At 43.3% G+C, this 22,038-nt stretch overlaps 1 protein-coding gene across 1 annotated transcript in view; it reads left to right on the forward strand.

Annotated features, from left to right (window-relative positions):
* The window catches only part of SHROOM4 (shroom family member 4), a 460,323-nt gene that overhangs the window by 401,730 nt on the left and 36,555 nt on the right, over positions 1–22,038 (forward strand). Inside the window, exons 3-5 of the mRNA XM_004376825.2 lie at positions 5,436–5,570; positions 7,914–10,374; positions 17,404–17,465. Coding sequence (XP_004376882.1) covers positions 5,436–5,570; positions 7,914–10,374; positions 17,404–17,465 — 2,658 coding nt within the window. The remainder of the gene's footprint in view (positions 1–5,435; positions 5,571–7,913; positions 10,375–17,403; positions 17,466–22,038) is intronic.

Raw genomic sequence — 22,038 nt, forward strand, 5'->3', positions numbered from 1 at the left:
GTTGTTCACAGTTTCTTTGTTCCACTTAATCTTCTGTGTTGAGTCATTTTTCTTTATGTATTTTTGTTTCATCTTTTTCATTGTTGTTGATTTTGTATTTGCTGATTCTGTATACTTTTCTAGTTTTTCATTTTGAATTGTAGGATTGTTAGTTTCCTTTGTGGTTACCTTAATATTTACCCTTGTTTTTCTAAGTTTATACAGTCTTTTATTTCTTTATACTGCCTTGACTTCCTCTCCATATGCAGAATCTACGTCTACATTTTTTGAGTCCCTCTTTTTTTGTTTTAATGTTGTCATCTTTTACATATTGACATCTTTTTCCCTATTTTCAGTGTTTTAGCTTTGATTTACTTTTGTGACTTCCCTGTCTGGGTTGATATCTGGTTGCTGTGTCCTGTGTTCTAGTCTTGGGTTGTTATCTGATGTTACTGATTTTCTAACTGGAGGACTCCCTTTAGAGTTTCTTGTAATTTTGGTTTGATTTTTGCAAATTCCCTAAACTTCTGTTTATCTGAAAATGCCCTAATTTCACCATCGTATTTGAGAGACAGTTTTGCTGAATATAAAATTCTTGGCTGGCAGGTTTTCTCCTTCAAGGCTTTATATATGTCATCTCATTGCCTTCTTGCCTGCAAGGTTTCTGCTGAGTAGTCCGAGCTTATTCTTATTGACTCTCCTTTGTAGATGACTTTTCGTTTCTCCCTAGCTGCTCTTAAAATTCTCTCTTTATCTTTGCTTTTGGTAAGTTTGATTATAATATGTCTTGATGACTTTCTTTTGGGAGCTACCTTATGTGGGGTTCAATGAGCATCTGGGATAGATATCTTGTCATCATTCACAATATCAGGGAAGTTTTCTGCCAACAAATCTTCAGTAATTCTCTCTGTATTTTCTGTTATCCCCTCCATTCTGGTAGTCCAATCACTCGTAGGTTATTCCTCTTGATAGAGTCCCACATAATTCTTAGGGTTTCTTCAGTTTTTAAAAATCCTTTTATCTGATTTTCCCTGAAATAAATTGGTGTCAAGTGCTTTATCTTCAGTCTCACTAATTCTGACTTCCATTGCCTCAGTTCAGCTTCTATGACTTTCTATTGAATTGTCTAATTCTGAAATTTTATTGTTAATCTTCTGGATTTCTGATTGGTGTCTCTCTGGATTCTTGCAGCCTGTTAAATTTGTCATTATGCTCTTTTCTAATCTTTTTAATTTGCTCTCTTGCATGTTCTGGGTTTTGCTTAATTTCCTTCCTAATTTCTTGAAAAGTTCTGTATATTAATCTTTTTTATTCTGCCTCTGGTAATTTCAAGAAATTTTCCTCCTCTGGAAAATTTTAGATTCTTTATTTTGGGAGCTTGCTGAAGCCATCATAGATTGCCTTTTTACGTGATTGGATATTGACTGATGTCTCCCAGCCATCAATAAGCTATTATATTTATTTATTTTATGTTTGCTTACTGTGTCCTAACTTCTTGCTTTGTTTTGATATGCCCAAATAGGCTGCTCATATGAGCTAGTTTGATTATTGGCACCGTTGAAGCGCTAATGTTCTCCACCGTGTGGTTAGATTTGTTACTAGGTATGTGAGCTCAGGAGTCCACCCACTCCTCCTGTATGGATTCCGCTCAGGTGCCCAGGTAGATAGCCACCAAGTGTGTGATGTAGGCACTCACCTACAGTCCTAGACAGGCATGGGTGATTGGTGTAGGCACAGGCATCTGGCTGCAGCAGGGGGACACACTCTGAGCAAAGCAGGGGACTGATGGCTGCCCCCGAGTTCCAGGAGGAAGGCATGTCCCTGTTCCCTAGAACTCATAGGTGGGTGGGTTTTGCAGCCAGACTATGAGCACCTAATGCTGTTGGCTCTAAGGACTGGGAGCACCTCTTATTCATGGGCCCCTATCGCAGTTGGCCATGTGGCATGGATGGAGCCACCAGTCCTCAGGCCCCTGATGTGGGTAGGTGAATACCCTACTTAATGGGCAGAGCAGTGTCAGATGTCATGAACATGCAACTTCACAGCTGAAACAGTTCAAGTTAGACTTCAGGTATATACCCTGTTGTACTGCAGTAATGAGGGCCTACACTGTTGAAATGGGCCCACACAAGTCTATGCAGGGGGAAAGGCATCAAAATCCATGGATCCCATATGCCTGTGCCTAAGCAAAGGAGCAGTGCCTACCCTGGGTTCCTGGCTTAGGGGAGCCAACAGTTTATTTTTTTCCCTGTTTGTTAATTTTTTCACTCTCCAAGGCAGGGAGAACGGCTCAGGGCTTGTGACGGATCCTACTTCCGGCCCAGGGGACTCAGCAATGGCTGAAACCGGTCTGGGACCCAGTGCAGAGCAGGGAGTGGGGAGGTAAATGGGAGAGAGTTTTTTTCCCTAAAGGGGGTGTTTTTGATCCATGCAGTAGGCCATACACCAGTACTTATCTTTCTCCAATCGAGGGCTGCTTCTCACTGGTTCTGGTTGGCCGAGTAGACTCTCTGGTGCTGGGTCTCTCCCGGTGTGGAAAACGCGCCTCCTGAGCACTCCTGCTTGCCTGCCTCACCACGCACCCATGAGCTGATCAGGCCTGGAGAGCTCAGGCTCTCACCAGGTCAGGTCTGGCAACTCCTTGCTGCTTCTGAACTGTCTCTCCCTCCCCTTGCCACTCAGTCCAATTTCTCAACTTTGACTTAGATGTTCAGGGCTCCTGGATTGTCATATATAATCAATTCACTTGTTTTTTCCGGTCTTTGTTGTAAGAGGTTCCACCGGAATCGTCTGACTACTCCGCCATCCTGGCCCCACTGTGACCCAGTTTATATTTGATGCAGGATAAGAAACAAGAGCCAGGTGCTCTTGAATAGAAAAGTGCCCCAATTCAGTTGATGTTTGAGGTGGTGTGATCTTAAAGCAGTGATTGGAGGTGAAATAAGGAGAGACTGGCTGGCAGGCTGATGCAGTATTTTGGACATAAAGTGTGAAGGACCTGGACTGGAACAAGAGGTGATGGTGGCCTCTGTGGAGGAGAAGTGCCATTCTGTGGGATGGGATGGACAGAGAGAGTGAGAGGAGGGGAGGGGAGGGGAGGGGAGAGGAGAGGGAAGACAGAGAGAGTTGAATCCAGAGACACATCATAAAAGAAGACTCATAGAACTCAGTGAAGGATTGGACAGTTGGGGAGAAGGTGGTATAAAGGCTGACTACCCATATTTTAAACCCTGGATTCAGGAGAATTTCTGGAATCCTGGATATGGAAGAAGGAACCAAAATAGGAGAGGCACCCTGTTTTCCGCTGTATCCTCTGGGCCTAGAAGCATGTCTGGTGTATAGCAGATGCCCTACAAATAGTTGTTGATGGAATGAGTATCAGATAACAGCAGCAGGAGAGATTTCCCAGTATCAGGGCTTTCTGTGGGAGACACTGGAGCAGGCACAACCCCCCACCACCCAGGCCTTCTTGCATCTTCAGCCTCCCCTTTGGGCACTCTGAGATCCATGTTAGAACAATGTGATTACCAAGTGGGAGCTTCACCTGGCTTTCCTCTCCCATAAATCTTAGCCACTGCTGCTGACCTGTGGCCCTGGTTTCTGACCTTTGGTGAACAGCTTCCGTTGCTCTTCCTTTTGCACCTGCTTGTGTCTGGCTTGTTACTAGTCAATCTCCATGTTTTCCCCAGAAAGTCCATTTCTCCTCAGGACTTCCATTTTAGGCCTCATCCCTGGAGAGCCTTGCACTGCTGTGATCTTCTGTATTTCTGCCAGGGTGTGTGTGGGGGGTGGGGGGTGGGGGATTCCAGCTAGGATTGAATCATCCAGCTTGATTTTATCCACTATTACTGAGAGAGAGCTAATTTATCTCCCTATATAGCAAACTTATTGAAAACAGGGGACTTATCTTATTCAGCTCTGTGTCCTCAGTGCCTAGTATGGAGCTTGGCACACTAAATGAGTGAATAAACTAAATAAATAAATTGATAATAAATAATAATAGTAAATTAATAAATAATCTATCATCTATTTATCTCTGTCATCTACTTATTTATCATTTCTCTTAACTGTCTCATTCATCTCTTTCTATCATTCTTTTCTTTCTACTGTGAACTTCTCTGTAATCTTTCTCTGAGTTTTCTCCCTTTCTGTCATTTGTTTTTCCCTCTTATCTCTATCATCTGTCTGGCCTGCTCCACCCTCTCTCTCTCACCCCACCCCCCACTCCCTCATTCTGTATTTCATCAATCATAGCTTTATCTTCTACATTTCCCATGCCTCATGTGTGCTCTTCCCCATACCGTTCTTCCCCACTTGCAAATGTGGCATCTGTTCATGTGAAGTATGCTAGGGAGCAGGGATGGATCCTGTCTGAAACAGTCAGAACAAGAGTTGTGGTTGCAACCTTCAGCATCAGGCAGATCCTGTGGCTCCCTTCAGGGCCTTGGCCTCAGACCTATTTTCCCTTTCTTTACACTTGGCCTGCTGAGCAGCCAGTCCCCTTTCTCAGCCTAGCACTGTGTCCTTCACCACTTTGTTCTATTTTCCCTCACAGGGTTTGGACCCCCCCACCTGGTGGCAAGTGGTTAAGAGCTCAGCTGCTAACCAAAAGGTTGGCAATTCAAATCCACCAGCCACTCCTTCGAAACCCTATGGGGTAGTTCTACTCTGCCTATGAGGTCACTATGAGTCGAAATCAACCCCATGGCAATGGGTTTTTTTGGTTTGATACCACTTTGTTTATAAACTCAGGTGTCTCATTTCAGTGCCCACCTTACCCTTTACTCTCTCAATGCCTTTACCACACTGTGTTTGAGTTTGCTCTGTCTCCTTCACTAAGCTGTAAGCTCTCAAGGGCAAAGACTGTATTTGATTCATCTCTGTAGTCTCAGAGCTAAGCATAGATGGCACACAGTAAGCATACTTATACTTACTGAATGAATGAGTGAAAATTGGAGAATTCCACGCCCAGTATTGACTTGTTCAAACTTCTTAATCACTTGCCTATTCCTTTCTCAGAAAAATGGGAAGACTGGCCATATTGAATATATTTTCCTCAAAGGGAAGTGAAGTTAGGCTCACTGTTCATTGGACAGCAGCACTCATTTATTCTACAAATATTTATTAAGTATCTACTATAGGGTCGCTATGAGTCGGAATCGACTCGATAGCAACGGGCTTGGACGTGTCTGGCACTGTTGTAGGTGCTTGGGATACATCAGTGAACAAAAGAGCCCCGTGAAGCTGACATTCCGTATCTCCAGGAATCACCCTCAGTATGAAGGAGATTTGAGTACTGGGAGGTGAGGAGGGCCACTAAGATTCCCACACCCACCAACTCCTTGCAAGATGTTCTGCTTCATTTGAGGGAAAGAAGGGGTGCGGCGGAAGCTGCTTGGGAAGTGATTTCAGCTCTGATTCCCTAAGCTAACTTCCTGTCCCTTTCCCGCTTATAGGAGAAACACCCCTGTCAGTAGGCCACATTCATGGCACGTGGCCAAGCTATTGGAGGGATGCCCTGAAGCGGCCACCACCATGCATTTCCCTTCTGAAGCCTTCAGTTTGTCCTGGCATTCAGGTTGCAACACAAGGTGAGTCTAGAGCCCTCCCCTCAAGATAGGCTGGAAGGTAGGCAACCAGGCAAATCTTCCTCTGCTCTAGTTCTTGTTGGATATTATAGAGCCTATAGCAGTAGAATGGAAAATGAACAGGGAGTCTAGAGAACCTGGGTTCTAGTCCTAGTCTACTGCTAACTCTCTGTGTGACTTTGGGCCAGTCCCTTTCCTTCTGGAAAATATTTCCTTGAAATACTTATTCACTTCACTTGCAAGACACTACACTCTCCTGCTTTTCATCCTATCTCACTGGCTGCTCCTTCTCAGTCTCTTTTTCTGTTTCCTTCCTGGCCTCTTAACCCAGGAGGGGCCCAGCGCTCAGTTCTTGTCCTCATCTCTATCTACACTGACTCACTGGTAATCTCATCCAGTGTTTATCAGCTCTACCACAGAGCCAAAGACTTCATAATGAAGACCTCCTTAAATAACAGTTTCCCTGCGATGAGGATCACTCTATTCAGGATCTTTGATGTGGTGGCTGTGCTATCTGTTTTTGTTGAAACATTTTCCCAGAAGAGGCATAAAAATTTTTCAGCAAGCTAAGAGCCACCAAAGGTTCCTTTTCCTTTCTACAACAAGATCTTCCCTCTAAGAAAGGATTTATGTTGAGGTGGCTCAAGGAAGCTAAGGGTTGAGTTTCCTCCTACTTGGTGACTTTATTTGACATTGGAAGCCAGGGGCTCAGAGCAGAGGCAGTTTTGTTCTGGTAAAATGCACAGAACCGTATTCTGAGCTTGGCTCTTATTTGAGTGGGGAGGTGTGTTTTGTTTTGTTTTGTTTTGTTTTGTTTTCAGCAGGAAGGGTGGTAGAGTGAATAGCATGTCCCCTTGCCAACAAGGAATGGATGAATTCCTAGCATAGAGGCCAGTTGAGCATAGTAGGTGAGGAGCAAGGCAGGGAGCAAGAGTTAGGGGAGGCTGACCTGAGGGCCTCATGGGTTCCTGCCATAGCTCAACTCTGGCCTTCTGAACTGTGGCCTTTCTGAGAGCAGCCTGCAGCCTCTGGGGTTTTAGCCATAGGGAGTTACTGGCATAACTTGGCTCAGTTTGTTTTTGTGTGGGGGAAACGGTATTTAAAATTCAAGATAGCATCTGATCCTAGCCCCTTCCTTTGTCTCCCCGGTTTGGCTTTGGTGTGGGGGACGAGTGAGACATGGGCAGGCAGGGGACACTATAGTATCAATAATAGCAGAAGAGATTGTGCGAATAACAATAACAACAGCAACCATGATAGCAGACGCCACCACATATTGAACCCTTGCTAGGTGCCCAAGCTGTAATAAGGGCTTTACATTTATGATCTGATTTCTTCTACACAGCAGCCCTCTGATATAGATGTCATTATTATTCCCCTTTAACAGATGATAGAACAGATGAGCTAAGGCACTGAAGTCACAGAGGCCTGGGTTCAAATCCCAGCTCTGCTTCTTTAGCAACTTTGAGAGCTTGTTGGTTTACTTTATATTAGAGAAGCTCCTGTTTTCTCAGTTGTAAAGTGAGGATAATAATCTTTCCCCTTCTGCAAGAAGTGAGACATTGTAAAGTGCCTGGCACATTGTAAGTCTTCAGGAAATGGTCAGGATTATTATCAAGAAAAGAAGAACAGGGAACACCTAAATTTTGGTCCTTTCTGTTCCACTAGCTAGCTGGATGTTCTGAGAAAATCACTTCCTCCAAATCACTTCCTTTTGCTGCGCTTGCTTTACACCAGTGATTCTCAAAAGTGTGGTCCTTGAACCAGCAGCACCAACATTACCCTGGAACTTGTTAAAAGTGCAACTTTTCAGGCCTCATGCAGACAGAACTCTAGGGGTGAGGGCCAGTAACCTGTGCTTTAACAAGCCCTCCATGTGGTTCTGATGTGCACTAAAGTTTGAGAACCACTAATTTACAAAATGCTCTGGCTGAAATTGAATCAGTCCTTGAGGGCCTCTCTCTAATGCTGATATTTGGTGATTGTCTCTCCTGGCAGAGAGATGCATGCTAACTCCCTAGGGACAGGGACAACCCAGAAGCAATTCCAGACTGGCTGATGACAGGGAAACAACACAATCCCCATGGACTTCTCACACTTATAGTCTTTGGAATGTTTCCCCATCCCTCTTCCATATGCTGTCTGGTCCCCATTCCTTTACCACATCCCTGTGGTGCCCCAGTGTCCATCTCATTCCCTGTTTTCCTTTCTTTTTGCCTTACCTTCCTCTCATTTGTGGCATGAGTTCCTGTGGGTAGTCCTGCCTTCTCCTATGGCAGGGCTAGCCAAGGTGGGAAAAGGATCTGGTGATTTGGCTAGCTAATGACTATGCCCTGTGTCTTACAGTGACGTGTGTGTGCAGTGGTGTCCACTCTCCCGGCACTGCAGCACTGAGAAAAGCAGCTCCATTGGCAGCATGGAGAGCCTGGAGCAACCAGGCCAAGCCAACTATGAGGGCCACCTCTTGCCCATTGACCAGAACATGTACCCCAACCAGCGTGACTCAGCCTACAGCTCCTTCTCAGCCAGCTCAAATGCCTCTGACTGTGCCCTTTCCCTCAGGCCAGAAGAGCCAGCCTCTGCAGACTGCATCATGCAAGGCGCAGGGCCAGCTAAGGCCCCCAACGGCCGGCTTAATGTGGCTGAGAGCTGTAGCGGTGGCCGACACACTAACGGGTGCCACCCAACTGCCAGCTCCCAGATGTCATTCCGCCCACAGGAGGGCCACCACTCAGGGCCTGCCAAAGTGTCAAGGGGCCCACCACAACCTCCAGTGAGGCGAGACAGCCTTCAGGCCTCCAGAGCCCAACTCCTCAATGGAGAGCAGTGCAGGGCTTCTGAGCCTGTAGACTCATTACAACAGAAGGGGAAACGGAGCTCAGAGACCATGCTGTCCCCAAGGAACACTAACAGGTTCTGCTGCCTCAGCAGACAAGACCAAGAGACGAGTGAGGGCCATCAGAACTGTGAGCTCAGCCAGCCTCCTGACTCCAGCCAGCAGGGCTGTGAACATCTACTGATGGAGGCCTCGGCCAAAGCTGCTGGTTACCCAAAAACCTGTGGCAAGGCTTCCAGCACAGATCGCAGCCCACTCAACAAGGCTTCAGCAGAGCAAACTAAGACTTCTTCTGTCAGCAACCCTCCACATCTCACGAGGCCTGCAGAGCATCGTCATAGTGCCCCTGAACAGCTGTTGCAATCCCACCTGCAGCATGTGCACCTTGATACTAGGGGCAGCAATGGGATGGGGCTCCCATCTGAGCAGGATGGGCACCAGTGGACTCTGTCCCCCTTACATAGCAGCCACACAGGGAAGAAAAGTCCATGTCCCCCTGCAGAAAGAGCCCAGGACCAGCTCAGCAAAGAGAGAAAAACCAGGCCAATGGATGATAGGCCTTTGAGTTCAGGACACCAGAGCCCAAGCAGTTCTCCACATGGAGATGCTGATGGACACCCTCCAGAAAGAGGTTTCCTGGACCCAATCAGAGGAGGTAGTGAATTGGCAAGCCAGCAGCCCTCTGCCTCTGGTCTCCCTGTTCATCAAACCAGGGACTGTTCTTCAACCACTAAAGTAGCCAGTGGCACAGAGGCAATTGAAGAAGTGGGCACTGAGCCCAAGGAGTGTGGCCGAATGGGTGGTAAGCGAAATGGAGGGACCCGGGGCCGCTCCATCCAAAACCGGCGGAAGAGTGAGCGTTTTGCTACCAATCTACGTAATGAAATTCAGAGGAGGAAGGCCCAGCTCCAGAAAAGTAAGGGTCCCTTGTCACAGCTGTGTGACACTAAAGAGCCAGTGGAAGAGACTGAGGAGCCTCCAGAAAGTCTTCCACTTCCTAACTCTAATGCATCTCTTCTGTCTTCATATAAAAAACCACCTAGCCCCAGAGACAAGCTCTTCAACAAGAGCACGATACTCAGGGCTAGGTCTTCAGAGTACCTTAGTCAAGCCCCTGAGAGCCATGAATCTAGACCAGACATGGAGGGACGAATAAGCCCTGGCCAGAGGTCTGGCCAGTCCTCTTGGGGCCTGAACACCTGGTGGCAAGCTAAACCATCCTCTTCAGACTCTGAGAAAACAAGTGCTCACCATGGAATCCATGGCGGTCATTGGAGATGGTCTCCAGAGCATAACCTGCAGCCACACGTGGCACTAGCCATGGATGGCCCTTCCAACCCAGGTGACAACAATGAATTGATGGCTTCTATTGCCCAAGCTGAGGGGGAAGCCATCCTCTTGCCCTTTGCAGACAGAAGAAAGTTCTTTGAAGAGAGTAGCAAATCTTTATCCATGTCTCATTTGCCAGGTTTAACCACTCATAGCAATAAGACTTTTACCCAGAGAACAAAATCTGTAGACCAAAACTTCCAGCCAATGAGCTCCAGCTATAGAGACTTGAGACGCCATCTCCTGGACCAATCATATCATTCCACAGACCAGTCATATCATTCCGTGTCACCCCTTCAGTTAGAAACTCCAACTTACCTCGAATGCTTTGCAAGCAAAGGCCTAGAACAATCCGTGTGTCGTAAGCCACTACACTGTGGTGATTTTGATTACCACAGTACCTGCTCTTACTCCTGCAGTGTTCAGGGAGCTGTAGTCCATGACCCTTGCATATATTGTACTGGGGAAATCTGTCCTTCCTTGCTAAAAAGAAATATGGTGCCAAACTGCTACAACTGCCGATGCCACCACCACCAGTGCATCCGGTGTTCAGCTTGCTATCATAATCCTCAGCATAGTACCCTTGAGGACAACAGCTTGGCACCCGGCAATACTTGGAAACCCAGGAAGCCGGCAGTGCAGGTGAGAACTCGGTTTTTGGAAGGGTGAGCTTCATTATTCTCTTTGTGTGGAGAAAGCTAGGTAAATCATTTGAAAATATAACAATTATAATTCCTTAGAACTGTATAGACATGGCTTCAACAGATGGTAGCTTAGTAAACTTGAGCAAGATACTCAACCACCAAAATTGCAGTTACCTCATCTTTTAGAGTTAGGTAAAAATAACTTTTGCCTCATAAAATGGACAGAACTGGGATTTATATGCTGATTGTATAATTAGTATCTGAGTGACCTTAACCAAGTCATTCAATCACCAAAAATTGTAGTTATGTGATCTCTAAAGTGAAAAAAAAAATTTTTTAACTCATAAAATGACCAGGACTATGAAAAGTCTTATTACCTCATCTCTAAAGTAGGGGAAAATAATGGCAACCTCATGGATCGGTTGTGAGGATCAAATGGTACCGTGTATACAAAGTACGAGGCACAGTGTCTGATACAGAATAGCATTTATTCCCTTCCGTTTCCTGCTTAGAAAACTATCTGGAGCTGCAAAATTTGCAATTGCTCCTCAGGCTTTGCTTTCAGAGATATGACCTGTCTGGTTTCCTAAAGGTCAAATACTTCCCCCACTTCAGAGACCCAGGTTTAGACTGGCTGCTGCTACCACCATCCCTCAAGGTACTTCTGGGAGGACCCCGTGTGTCCTGGTCAACTCACTGCTGGATCCCTTCCCCGTAGCTTTCTTGGTGCCACCTTTTGGCTGGTGCACTCAAGCCAGAAGTTAATTGCTTAGTGAACTGTTGTTGTATATAGGCAGACACTTCTGAAGCGCGCAAAATGAAACTGCTCAATATGTTTTTTTTTTAAGGAGCTTTGAGAATGAAAGAAGCCTTACGTAAAAGAGTACACACTGCCTGATTTCTTTTATATGAAGTTCTAAAACAACTATTTTATGAAGAAAAAAGAATCAGAAAGTGGTACCTATGGGAGGTGGCACAGGGTTTGGATTGACTGGGAAAGTGCAGGAGGGAACTTTGTGGGGTGATGATAATGTACTATATCTTGATAAGGGTTTGAGTTACACCGGTGTATACATTTGTCAAAACTCAAAAATGTACACTTAAAATTTGTGTATTTCACCGAAAGTAAATTTTATCTTAAAAATATCATAAACAAACACAGAATTTTTCTTTAGTGATATGCATGCCATCATATACTGAATACTGATGGATGCAACTTATTTTGCGGTTTTCAGCATACAGATCTTGCACTTTTTTTATATTTATCCCTAAGATTTCATGTTTTTTGATGCTACTATAAATGGTATTGTTTTCTTAATGTCAAGTTAAAATTCTTTGTTGCCATTGTATAGAAATACAATTGATTTTTGTATATTAGCCTTGTATACTGTGACCTTGCTTACAACACTTATTAGTTCTAGTAGCTTTTTGTAGATTTAAAAATTTTTTCTATATAGACAATCATGTCATCTACAAATAGAAGGAATTTTATCTCTTCCTTTCACTATGTACGCATTTTTGTGGGGGGGGGTCTTTTGGCACTTTCTAGAACCTCTAATACAATGTTGAATAAAACTAGTGAGAGTGGACGTTGTTGCTTTGTTCCCAATCTTTCACTACTAAGTATGACGTTAGCTGTAGGTTTTCTGTAGATGTCCTTTACCAGGTTGAAGAAGTTCCCTTTTATTCCTAGTTTACTGAGAGTTTTTATCAGGAGTGGATGCTTTTTCTATATCTATTGAGGCAATCATATAGTTTTTTCTCTCTTAGTCTGCTGATATGGTGAATTATATTGATTGATTTTTGAAGTAAGAACCAGACTAGCATTCCCAATCCAACTTGGTCATGATGTATTATCCTTTTTATATGTTACAAGATTGGATTTGCTAATATTTTGTTAAGGATTTTTACATCTTTGTTTATCAGGGATTTAGTCTGTAGTTTTCTAGTAATATCTTTGTCTGCTTTTGATATCAGGGTAAAACTGGCCTTATAGAATGAGTTGGGAAATATTCTCTTCTATTTTTAGGAAGAGTTTGTATAGAATTGGTATTATTTCTTCCTTAAATGTTTGGTATAATTTATTATTGAATTCCTCTGGGCCTGGAGTTTTCTTTGTGGGAAGATTTTTAATTACAACTTCAATTTCTTAAATAGATATGGGGCCATTTAGGATATCTATTTCCTTTTGAGTGAGCTTTGGTATTTTGTGTCTTTCAAGGAATTTGTCCATTTCATTTGAGCTTTCAAATTATAGGGATAAAGTTATTTTCAGCTCACTCTAAATGTATCATAAATTTAAGAAAGATTGGTGAATGGATAGAGGGATGAATAGATAGACATGTGATAAAGCAAATATAGCAGAATGTTAATTGTAGAATCTAGGTGGTGGGATATGGGTGCTCACTGTAAAATTCTTTCAACTTTTCTGTATGTTTGAAAATATTTATAATAAAATGTTGAAAGAAGTAAGAGAGGCAATATAAAATAATATTTAAGGGCACTGATGTTGGAACCAGACAGCCTGGGTTCAATCTGTTCTCCAGAACTTACAGTCCTTAAATTTATTCATCTAAAATATAGGAGTAATAACAGGATCTACTTTATAAGTTGGTTATGAGTATTAAATGATGTAACACGTGTAAAGCACTTAGAACAGTGACTGCCAGAGAGTAATTACCTTATAAGTGTGATTTTTTAAAAAACAGGGAGGGAGAATTTTGGCTTAGCTTGAGAAAAATTTGCTGAAAGAAGGACATGCAAGTAGACATAGAAAAAGGGGTCTGAAGTTGAGGGGAAAGTGAGGAGGTGATGGCTGCAGAGGCATCAGCTCAGGACGAGCAACTCTGTAAGGGAACCAAAAATACAAACCAAACCTGTTGCCATTGAGTTGATTCCAACTCATACCGACCCTATAGGACAGAGTAGAACTGCCCCCATAGGGTTTCCAAGGCTGTGATCTCTACGAAAGCTGACTGCCACATCTTTCTCCTGAGTAGCAGCTGGTGGGTTCGAACCGCTGATCTTTTGGTTAGTAACTGAGTGCTTAACCACTGTGCAACCAAACACTGCAAGGGAAGGAGGTGCAAGTTGCAAGTTGCAGCTGTTGGCAGCAGCAATGCAGATGTGCCTATGCCTATAATATGCCTGTCCTTTTTGTACTCTGAGGGAGGGACACATTGGGTTCCTAATGCCTGCTAGGCTGGCTTAACAGGTCTGCTTAGACAATAGGCTTTCAGACATGTGGATGGCTATCTAGGAGCCACTTCATGGCCCTTTCTACCCTGCCACCTGGGTCCCCCACCCCCAAACACTTGGAAACCTTGCAGCATGGGCTAGGATATCCTGGCTCAGATGACTTAATCAATTGTAATGTTGGCTATCTGAGGTAGGGCTGAGATCCTGCTCCTTATGGCCCCTGGAGGAGGTTGGGGAGGAGCTAATTGGCTCCTGTTCAGTGCTGTTAAACCAAAACCCATTGCCGTTGAGTCAATTCCAACTCATAGTGACCCTATAGGACAGAGTAGAATGCCCCCTAGGGTTTCCAAGGAGCGGCTGGTGGATTCGAACTGCTGACCTTTTGATTAGTAGCCGTAGCTCTTAACCACTTAGTCAGTGCTGTTAGGAGAACTGAAATCAAAACACACAGAGACATACACATACCCCTCATGCTTTGTGAGAGTTAGTTTTGCATACACGATCAGATTATTTCAATTTAACAATTGTATGAGATAAGTGGATCCCTGGTGACACAGTGGTTAAGCGTTTGGTTGCTAACCAAAAGATTGGCAGTTCAAATCCACCAGCCGCTCCTTGGAAACCCTATGGGGCAATTCTACTCTGTCCTATAGGGTTGCTATGAGTCGGAATGAGATAAGTTATAATAGGATCTCCATTTTACAGCTGAGGAAGCTGGGCTCAGAGAAGTAATAAATCTAGAAAGTGGCAGAGCCAAGGTTTGAACATAATAATGATATCTAACATTTGAGTGCCTACTGTGCACCAGGTACTGTTGTAGGTGCTTTATATATATCAACTCATTTAGTTCTCAAAACAATCAAGAAATAGGTACTATTATTATCACTTTAGTATAGCTGGGGAAATTGAGATGAAGAGAAGTTGAGTGGCTTGCCTGTGGTCACATAGCTAGTGAAGGGCAGTTCTGGGATTTGAATCCATGTGGTCTAGCTTCAGAGGCCAAGCTCCTAATTATGCCTCTCCATAAGTTGATTGCCAAGCCCAGCTCCTCTCCAGTGTGGCAGGATGCCATCTAGTAGTATAACTTCCATCTGAGCAGCCAGTTTCCCCCACAATACCCATCTGCAACAAGACATGGAGATAGCTACCTCTTTGGTTCAAAGGGCACAGGCAATTTTCAGTAACCTAAGTGGCTCAGGGCAAAAAAAAGTGAGGTGATAGTGGGATCTGGGAAGGAGGTTGGGAGTTAGTACAGGACTTTGTCTGGTTTGGCTACTGCTCTTTACTCAGCACTTCCACAGGGATAGACAGGGCATGGACAGGAAATCCTGGCTCCCACTGTGGTTGAACAAGTAATGGTATCTTTGAGGGCAGTGACATCTCACGAAGGCATCAAGGCAGATTCTGAAGCACAAGTGGTTATAGCTTCTCTGACGTGGCAGATACAAGTAGGACTGCTGGCCCGAAAGCTGGAGCCAGGAAATAAACCTAATCTTCTCCATAACCAGTTGCCATAAAATTGATTCCAACTTATGCCTCCTCCATTTGTGTCAGAATAGAACTGTGCTCCATAGGGTTTTCAATGGCTGTGACCTTTTAGAAGTAGATTGCCAGGTCTTTCTTCTGAGGTGCCCCTGGGTGGACTTGAACCTCCCAACTTTTGGTTAGCAACTGAGTATGTTAACCATTTGTACCACACAGGGAGTCCAATCTTTTCCACCAAAAAAAAAAAAAGCCATCAAGTCAATTCCAACACATGGTGACACCAAGTGTTACAGAGTAGAACTGAGCTCCAGCCCATCTCAGGGTTTTCTTGGCTGTAATCTTTATGGAAGCAGATCACCAGGCCTTTATTCTGCAGTGCCACTGGGTAGGTTTGAACTGCCAACCTTTCAGTTAGTAGTCAAGCGCAAACTATTTGCGCCACCCATTGTTGTTGTTAGGTGCCGTCGATTTGGTTCCAACTCATAGCAACCCCCTGTACAACAGAATGAAACACTGTCCGAACCTGTGCCATCCTCACAATCGTTGTTATGCTTGAGCCCATTGTTGTAGCCACTGTGTCAATCCATCTCATCGAGGGTCTTCCTCTTTTTTGTGACCCTCTACTTTACTAAGCATGATGTCTTTCTCCAGGGACTCATCTCTCCTGATTACATGTCCAAAGTATGTGAGACGTAGTCTTGCCATCCTTGCTTCTAAGGAGCATCCTGGTTGTACTTCTTCCAAGACAAATTTGTTCATTCTTTGGCAGTCCATGGTATTTTCAATGTTCTTCGTCAACACCGTAATTCAAATGCATCAATTTTTCTTCAGCCTTCCTTATTCATTGTCCAGCTTTCACATGCATATGAGGTGATTGAAAACACCATGACTTGACAGGCACACCTTAGTCTTCAAGGTGACATCTTTGCTTTTTAACATTTTAAAGAGGTCTTTTGCAACAGATTTGCCCAGTGCAATGCATCATTTGATTTCTTGACTGCTGCTTCTATGGGTGTTGATTGTGGAGCCAAGTAAAATGAAATCCTTGACAACTTCAATCCTTTCGTTTATCATGATGTTGCTTATTGGTCCAGTTGTGAGGATTTTTGTTTTCTTTATGTTGAGGTATAATCCATATTGAAGGCTGTGATCTTTGATCTTCATCAGTAAGTGCTTCAAGTCCTTCTCATAGCTACTGTTTATTCAGAGGCTCCTATGTGCCAAGCACTATGCTAGGCATTCTCTATGCACATCTCCTTTTATCCTTACATCTGGTAACCCAGCAAAGTTAGATAGCATTATCTTTTTTGCCAATAGGAAACTGAGGTTCAGGAAGGTGAGATATTTCCCTCAAATAATCCAGCTAATAAGTGTCTTAACTAGTATGACACCAAAGACCTATGTTCATTCCACTTAACCAGCTATCTTACCCCAAAAAGGGAGGCCTAATGGGGCAAAGGTAATAAACCTTTGAATGGGACAAGCAGCATTAGATAAAGAGGGAATTTTAAAGATCACTGAGATTTAGGAAAAAGTATGCATTCCCATTGGGCTAAGCTCTGGGCCTCTAGGTAGAGGGTACAAGTTGCAAAATCCAGGAGAATCTCACAGGCAAATTTGCATTAGGTTTGGAACTAGAATAGGAAAGCAGGGACATTTTTACAAATGGTACATATGTCTTGGGCTAGAGGGAAGAATTGTTTGGGCAAAGCCCTGAAGGAAAAAATGCCCATGGTAGAGACTCTACTGTAATGTGGGGAACATGGCATTCAGGTTCCCCAGAGATGAGCCTATCTCAGCATCTGCCAGTGGGTCTTGGAGTAGAGAAGGAAGACCCACCATAGTACAGGTGAGGTGTGCTGGTATGCTCCCCATCTGCCTTACCCTGGGAGAGTGTTGCGCAGCAGCAGTAGTTTCAGGCCTCAAAGCCCCCTCAAGGGCCAGAGCTTCCAAGAAGATGCTTTCTATGTTGGAAGAGTCAGGAGGAATGGGCAGGTTCACCCTGCAGAACAAATGAAAAGAGCCAGAGCAAATAGCAAACATGCTAAATTGGTTTTTTACATGATTTGGGAAGGGAATGAAGAAAGAGGGGGAAAGGCAGAGTTTCTGGACCATACTATCCTTGAGTGCTCTCTTAGTCTCTATATTCCCATAACAGCCCAGCAGACCTCCTGGCAGAAAGACAGCACTACAGGTACATATTTGTATAGTCTGTCTGGGAGATTAGAAGGAACCAGCTGGGAGGTCTGGCCAGGGACAGGTTCCTGACCTCTTAACATTTTTCAGGCTATCTGGATACCTGTCTTCTCAGAGCTCCCTAACTTATCAGAATTTTACTTTGCAGGAATTTCCTGGGAACAAATGGAAACCAATAACAGGAAACAGGAAGACCAGCCAGTCAGGGAGGTGAGTGACCATTCAGGGAGTTGAGAGTTAATGCCTCTGGAGCTTCAGTAGAAATTGGTAAGACCTTCTGTTTGCTTAGTTTCCTTTGAGGAAACTGGTCTGGTATCCATACCAAAGGCTTGATGTCATAGATGTAATCTAGCCTGCCCCTCAGACAGCTGGACTACAGACCAAACTGATTGCATTTTGGAATATGAAGTAGTCAGGCAGTACTGTGGAACATTGTGCCCATCAGCTCAGAGTCCTGACGCAGCCCTGCTCAGCCACAAGGGTATATGGGACCAGACTGTGCTGAAACAGAAAGGAGAGGCAGTAACTGTGCCTACCTTCCCAGGGACCATTTGGTAGTTGGAGGGGGAAGAGAGGAGGTAGGACTGCCCAGCTACTGCTGTGCATTTCCCCCCGAGTTGTTGGAGGTATCTGTTCCTTGGGTGCTAGTTAAAATCCAAGGGGCAGATAATCCTAATGATAGATTAAAATTCCTGCAGGGGTCCCATAGGTGACTATAAGGAGTAAGTGGGTTGCTCTCTTTCAGCCTGGCTGGACCTTCTCTTTTGTGAAACTCCTTGATATACTCTTTTAGCTAGTTCTTCCCAGCCCAAACTATACAAGAGACCCCTGAATTATATTGATTCTTTAACTCAAACTCCAGGAATGAAGGGGGAACCAGGGGAGAAGGCTCTAAGCTGTGCCTCTATGTCTCTAAGATGGGGGCACCAAGGAGAGGACTAGAATCTGGGTCTCCTGACCCCTGAAAAATCCAGGGTTCTTTCTGGGTGACTACTATGCCCTGGGAATTGGTGGTGTAGTCAGGAGCAATTTTGGCCTTCCTTTGACTCCAAAGGCTGAGAAACCTATTAGTTTTCTGGTTGGCAATTGGAGAAGGGAGGTATCCAGCACTTACTAATCATCTACTAAGTGTCAGTCACTGGGCTGGATCTTTTTACATCCATAATCTCATTTATTTCTCCCAACAATCCATTTTACTATCCATTTTATAGATGAGTAGTCTGAGGTCCAGAAAGCTTATATAACTTAGCTGTGGTCACACAGCTAGTATGTGATGGAACCAGGATTCAGACCCAGATTTGTCTGGCCCTAAAGCTCATGCTTCTTCCATTGTACCTGCTTCAATTAGGATCCCTAATGAAACCCTTCTTGCTGATCTCTCAGCATCATGTCTCAGGGGTCTGAATCTTGGGTGGGGATTCTATAGCTGGTCTTGATCTCCCTACTCTGTGACTAACTCGCACCATGTCCTTAGGGAAGTCAATTCAGTCTAGTGGGCCTGCCAAGTTTCTCATATTAAGAGACCCTCAAGAGCGGAGATAAAACCTTGATTATAGCTTTATTCTCTGTACCTAGCATAGTGCCTGACACAGAGAAGTTGCTCAAGAGGCATTTTTCACTTGTTTGTCAAATGAAGAAATGCAGCCTCCTCTACCCTCGAATGGGTGAAATGACACAAAAATAATGCTAATATTTCTTAAGCACAGTGCTCTCTTCTAGGTACCAGTCTAAGCACTTTGCATATATTAATTCCTTTATTGCCATAACCTTATGGGGTAGGTACTATTAGTCTCACTGTTTGACAGAGAAAACAAACTGAGTCACAGACAGATTAATTCATTTGCCTAGTAGGTTGACTAGACCCAGACAGTGTAGCTTCAGGAACACTACACTGCACTACAGTGCCTCTCCAAAATGGTCCTCTGACTGATCAGTCAGTAAAGTAAGAAGACTATTCAACACCTACTGTATGTACAGCCTTTTGCTAGGCAAGGTAGGAAATACTAGAAAAAGAGCAACAGGAAACACAGTCCCTGCCCACAGCTTGAGCAAGAAGACTAACCCATACAAACTTAAGCAGCAGTAAATGATAAATTATCACTTGTGAAACAACCTATGTGCCCTGAGCTACATATATTATGTTAGGTTTTATCTTCACAACAACTCTGTTAGGTAGGTATTATTGTATCGAGGGCAGTGGTTCTCAAACTTGAGTGTGTATTAGAATTACTGAGAAGACTTGTTAACACACAGATGGCTGGATCCCACCCTCAGTGTGTGTGATTTAGTGAGTTTGGATGGGGCTCAAGAATTTGCATTTCTAACAAATTCCCAGGTGATGTTGATGCAGCTCATCCTAGGACCGTACTTTGAGACCCACTGACCTAGATAAAGAATCTGTGATTCAGAGGACTAAGTAGTTTACTCAAAGTCTCACAGCTAGTAAAGGGCCAGCCAGGATTTAAACTCAGCTTTTGCTTACTCACAAGAGTTGCCATAAGATGAAAAATGTCAAATACGTGGTTCAAACAAGAAGCACCTGGGACATAGTATATAGTCAATATGTGATTAGTATTACTGTGCTCTAAGTTCTTTGCAGGGTAAAAGCACTGAAAGCTGAGACCTACAGGAGCAAGGGCCCAGAGGGAAGACTAAGTAGGTGTGTGGCTGTTTGAGTTCTGGACCTTGGAGTCAGTTGGCTTGGGTTCAAATACAGGTTCTTCCATTCTTTAGCTGTGTGAGCTTGGCACACAGCTGTTAGGTAGGTATTATTATACAAAGGGCAGTGGTTCTCAAACTTGAGTTTGCATTAGAATTGCTGGGAATAATACCTTCCTCCACTCCCCTACTCATTGTAAAATGGGCTGACAGTACCTACCTCATATGGTTATTGTGAGGATTAAATGAATTAATATATGCAAAGCATTTAGAACAAAACCTAACACATGATAAACTCTTAGTAAATGTTAGTTGTGATGATGATGAGGAGGAGGTAGAGGAAGAGGAGTAGGAACAGTTACAGTAGAGAAGGCTGAATAGTGAAATATAGAGCCAGGTCATGTAGGCCTTAAAAACTAAACAGGATAGCAAGTATGGGAGCAATTGAAGGTTATTGATCAGGTAAGTGACATGATAAATGTGGCACTTTAGGCAACTTGGCAGCATTTGCAGCCTAGATGGGTTGTAGGGAGTTTGATTAGGGTCCATGATCCAGGCATGAAAGAGTGTAGCCCTGGAGTGGGGTGGGGGTAGTAATAGGAATGGAGCAGAATGGATAGATAAATATGTGAGATATTTTTGATGAAAAAAGGTTTGTTTATTCTGAAAACAGTATTACAGGAAATTAAAAAAAGAAGGAGACTTATTCCTACCACCCTACCACCCTGATTGTTTTCATTTCCCTGCCAGCTTTTATCTATAGGATAGAGATTTCTTTTGGCATGATTATACAGCAATTATATAGATGTGATTTTGTGTGCCTTGCTTCTTTTCTCTTCTCTAAGTATTACTTGATAAATAATTTTTCATTTAATATAAGGCTTCCTTGATGGTTATAATTTTTAATGGCTGTATAATATTTCAACAGCTTGTTATGCTCTAATTTACTTAATTATTCCCATATTGTTGGATAATTAGGTTGTTTTCAATTTCTTGCTATTATAAAATAATGTTGCAGAAAACATTTTGAGTAGCTATAGCCTTTTTCTCATATCGAATTGTCTGATTAAAAACAATTATCAGGAGTTGGGATTACTAGTTAAAAAAATGTGAACATTCTTATGGTGCTTGATAGAGTTCACCAAAATGCTTTCCTAGGAAGCATTTTACACTATACACACACACATATTTCTCACTTATCGACATGGTTATGTTCCAAAGACCAGGTTGCTATGCAAAAATCAGCATTATGTGGAAATGGAGGATGACCACATCAGATCACAAAATGGAGGATGACTACATCATTACATAACTACCAAACTGCATCATTACACAACTGCCAAACCACAGAGAATCATGGCCCAGCCAAGTTGACACATAACCTTAACCATCACAGGCGGTGTTACTCTCACAACATATCACAACATCTGTTACTATGAGACTTAGATCATTAATGTGCAAAATAGTTGAATAGTAGATTTTTTTACTATTGTTGTATTTGCAAAATGATGGATAATGAGATAGTTGATAAGTGAGGAGTAGGTATATATATATATATATATATATATATATATATATATAGGTATATATATATACCTATATATATATATATGTATATATAGCAGTTTCCCCAAAACTTTGGCATCATTCAATTTTTTTCCTATCATTGAAATTTTTCTGTTTTCTAATGCAATAGGTATAAATGGTACCTATTATACTTTAAATTTACTTACTTTGATCATTCTAGTTTGAACATTTTTCATGTGTTTGTTTAATATTTATATTGTTTGTCATGTGAATTGTACAGATTATTTGCTCACGAATACATGAGACCTTTTGGGGGAGAACAGAGAGAACTTGGTGAAGGGACTCAGGAAAAAAAAGAAGATAAGTCAAAAATAACTATGAGCCCTGGTGACTTGGAGAAAGTTATTAACATAGATAGGGCAGCTGAGAAGAGGTGCTTGTTTGGTAGAGAAGATGGTAAGTCTGAATTGGAATATGGTGTATTTGAAGTTAGTGAGGTATACAAGTGGATTCTTTGGAGAAGGCTTGCCGATCACCCAGCCAAGTGGGTGGGATGAGGAAGAAGAACCAGCAAAGGAAATCGAAGAGGCAAGCAGTT

The sequence above is a fragment of the Trichechus manatus genome, unplaced genomic scaffold, assembly GCF_000243295.1.
Source record: "Trichechus manatus latirostris isolate Lorelei unplaced genomic scaffold, TriManLat1.0 scaffold00046, whole genome shotgun sequence".
Lineage (NCBI taxonomy): Eukaryota > Metazoa > Chordata > Mammalia > Sirenia > Trichechidae > Trichechus > Trichechus manatus.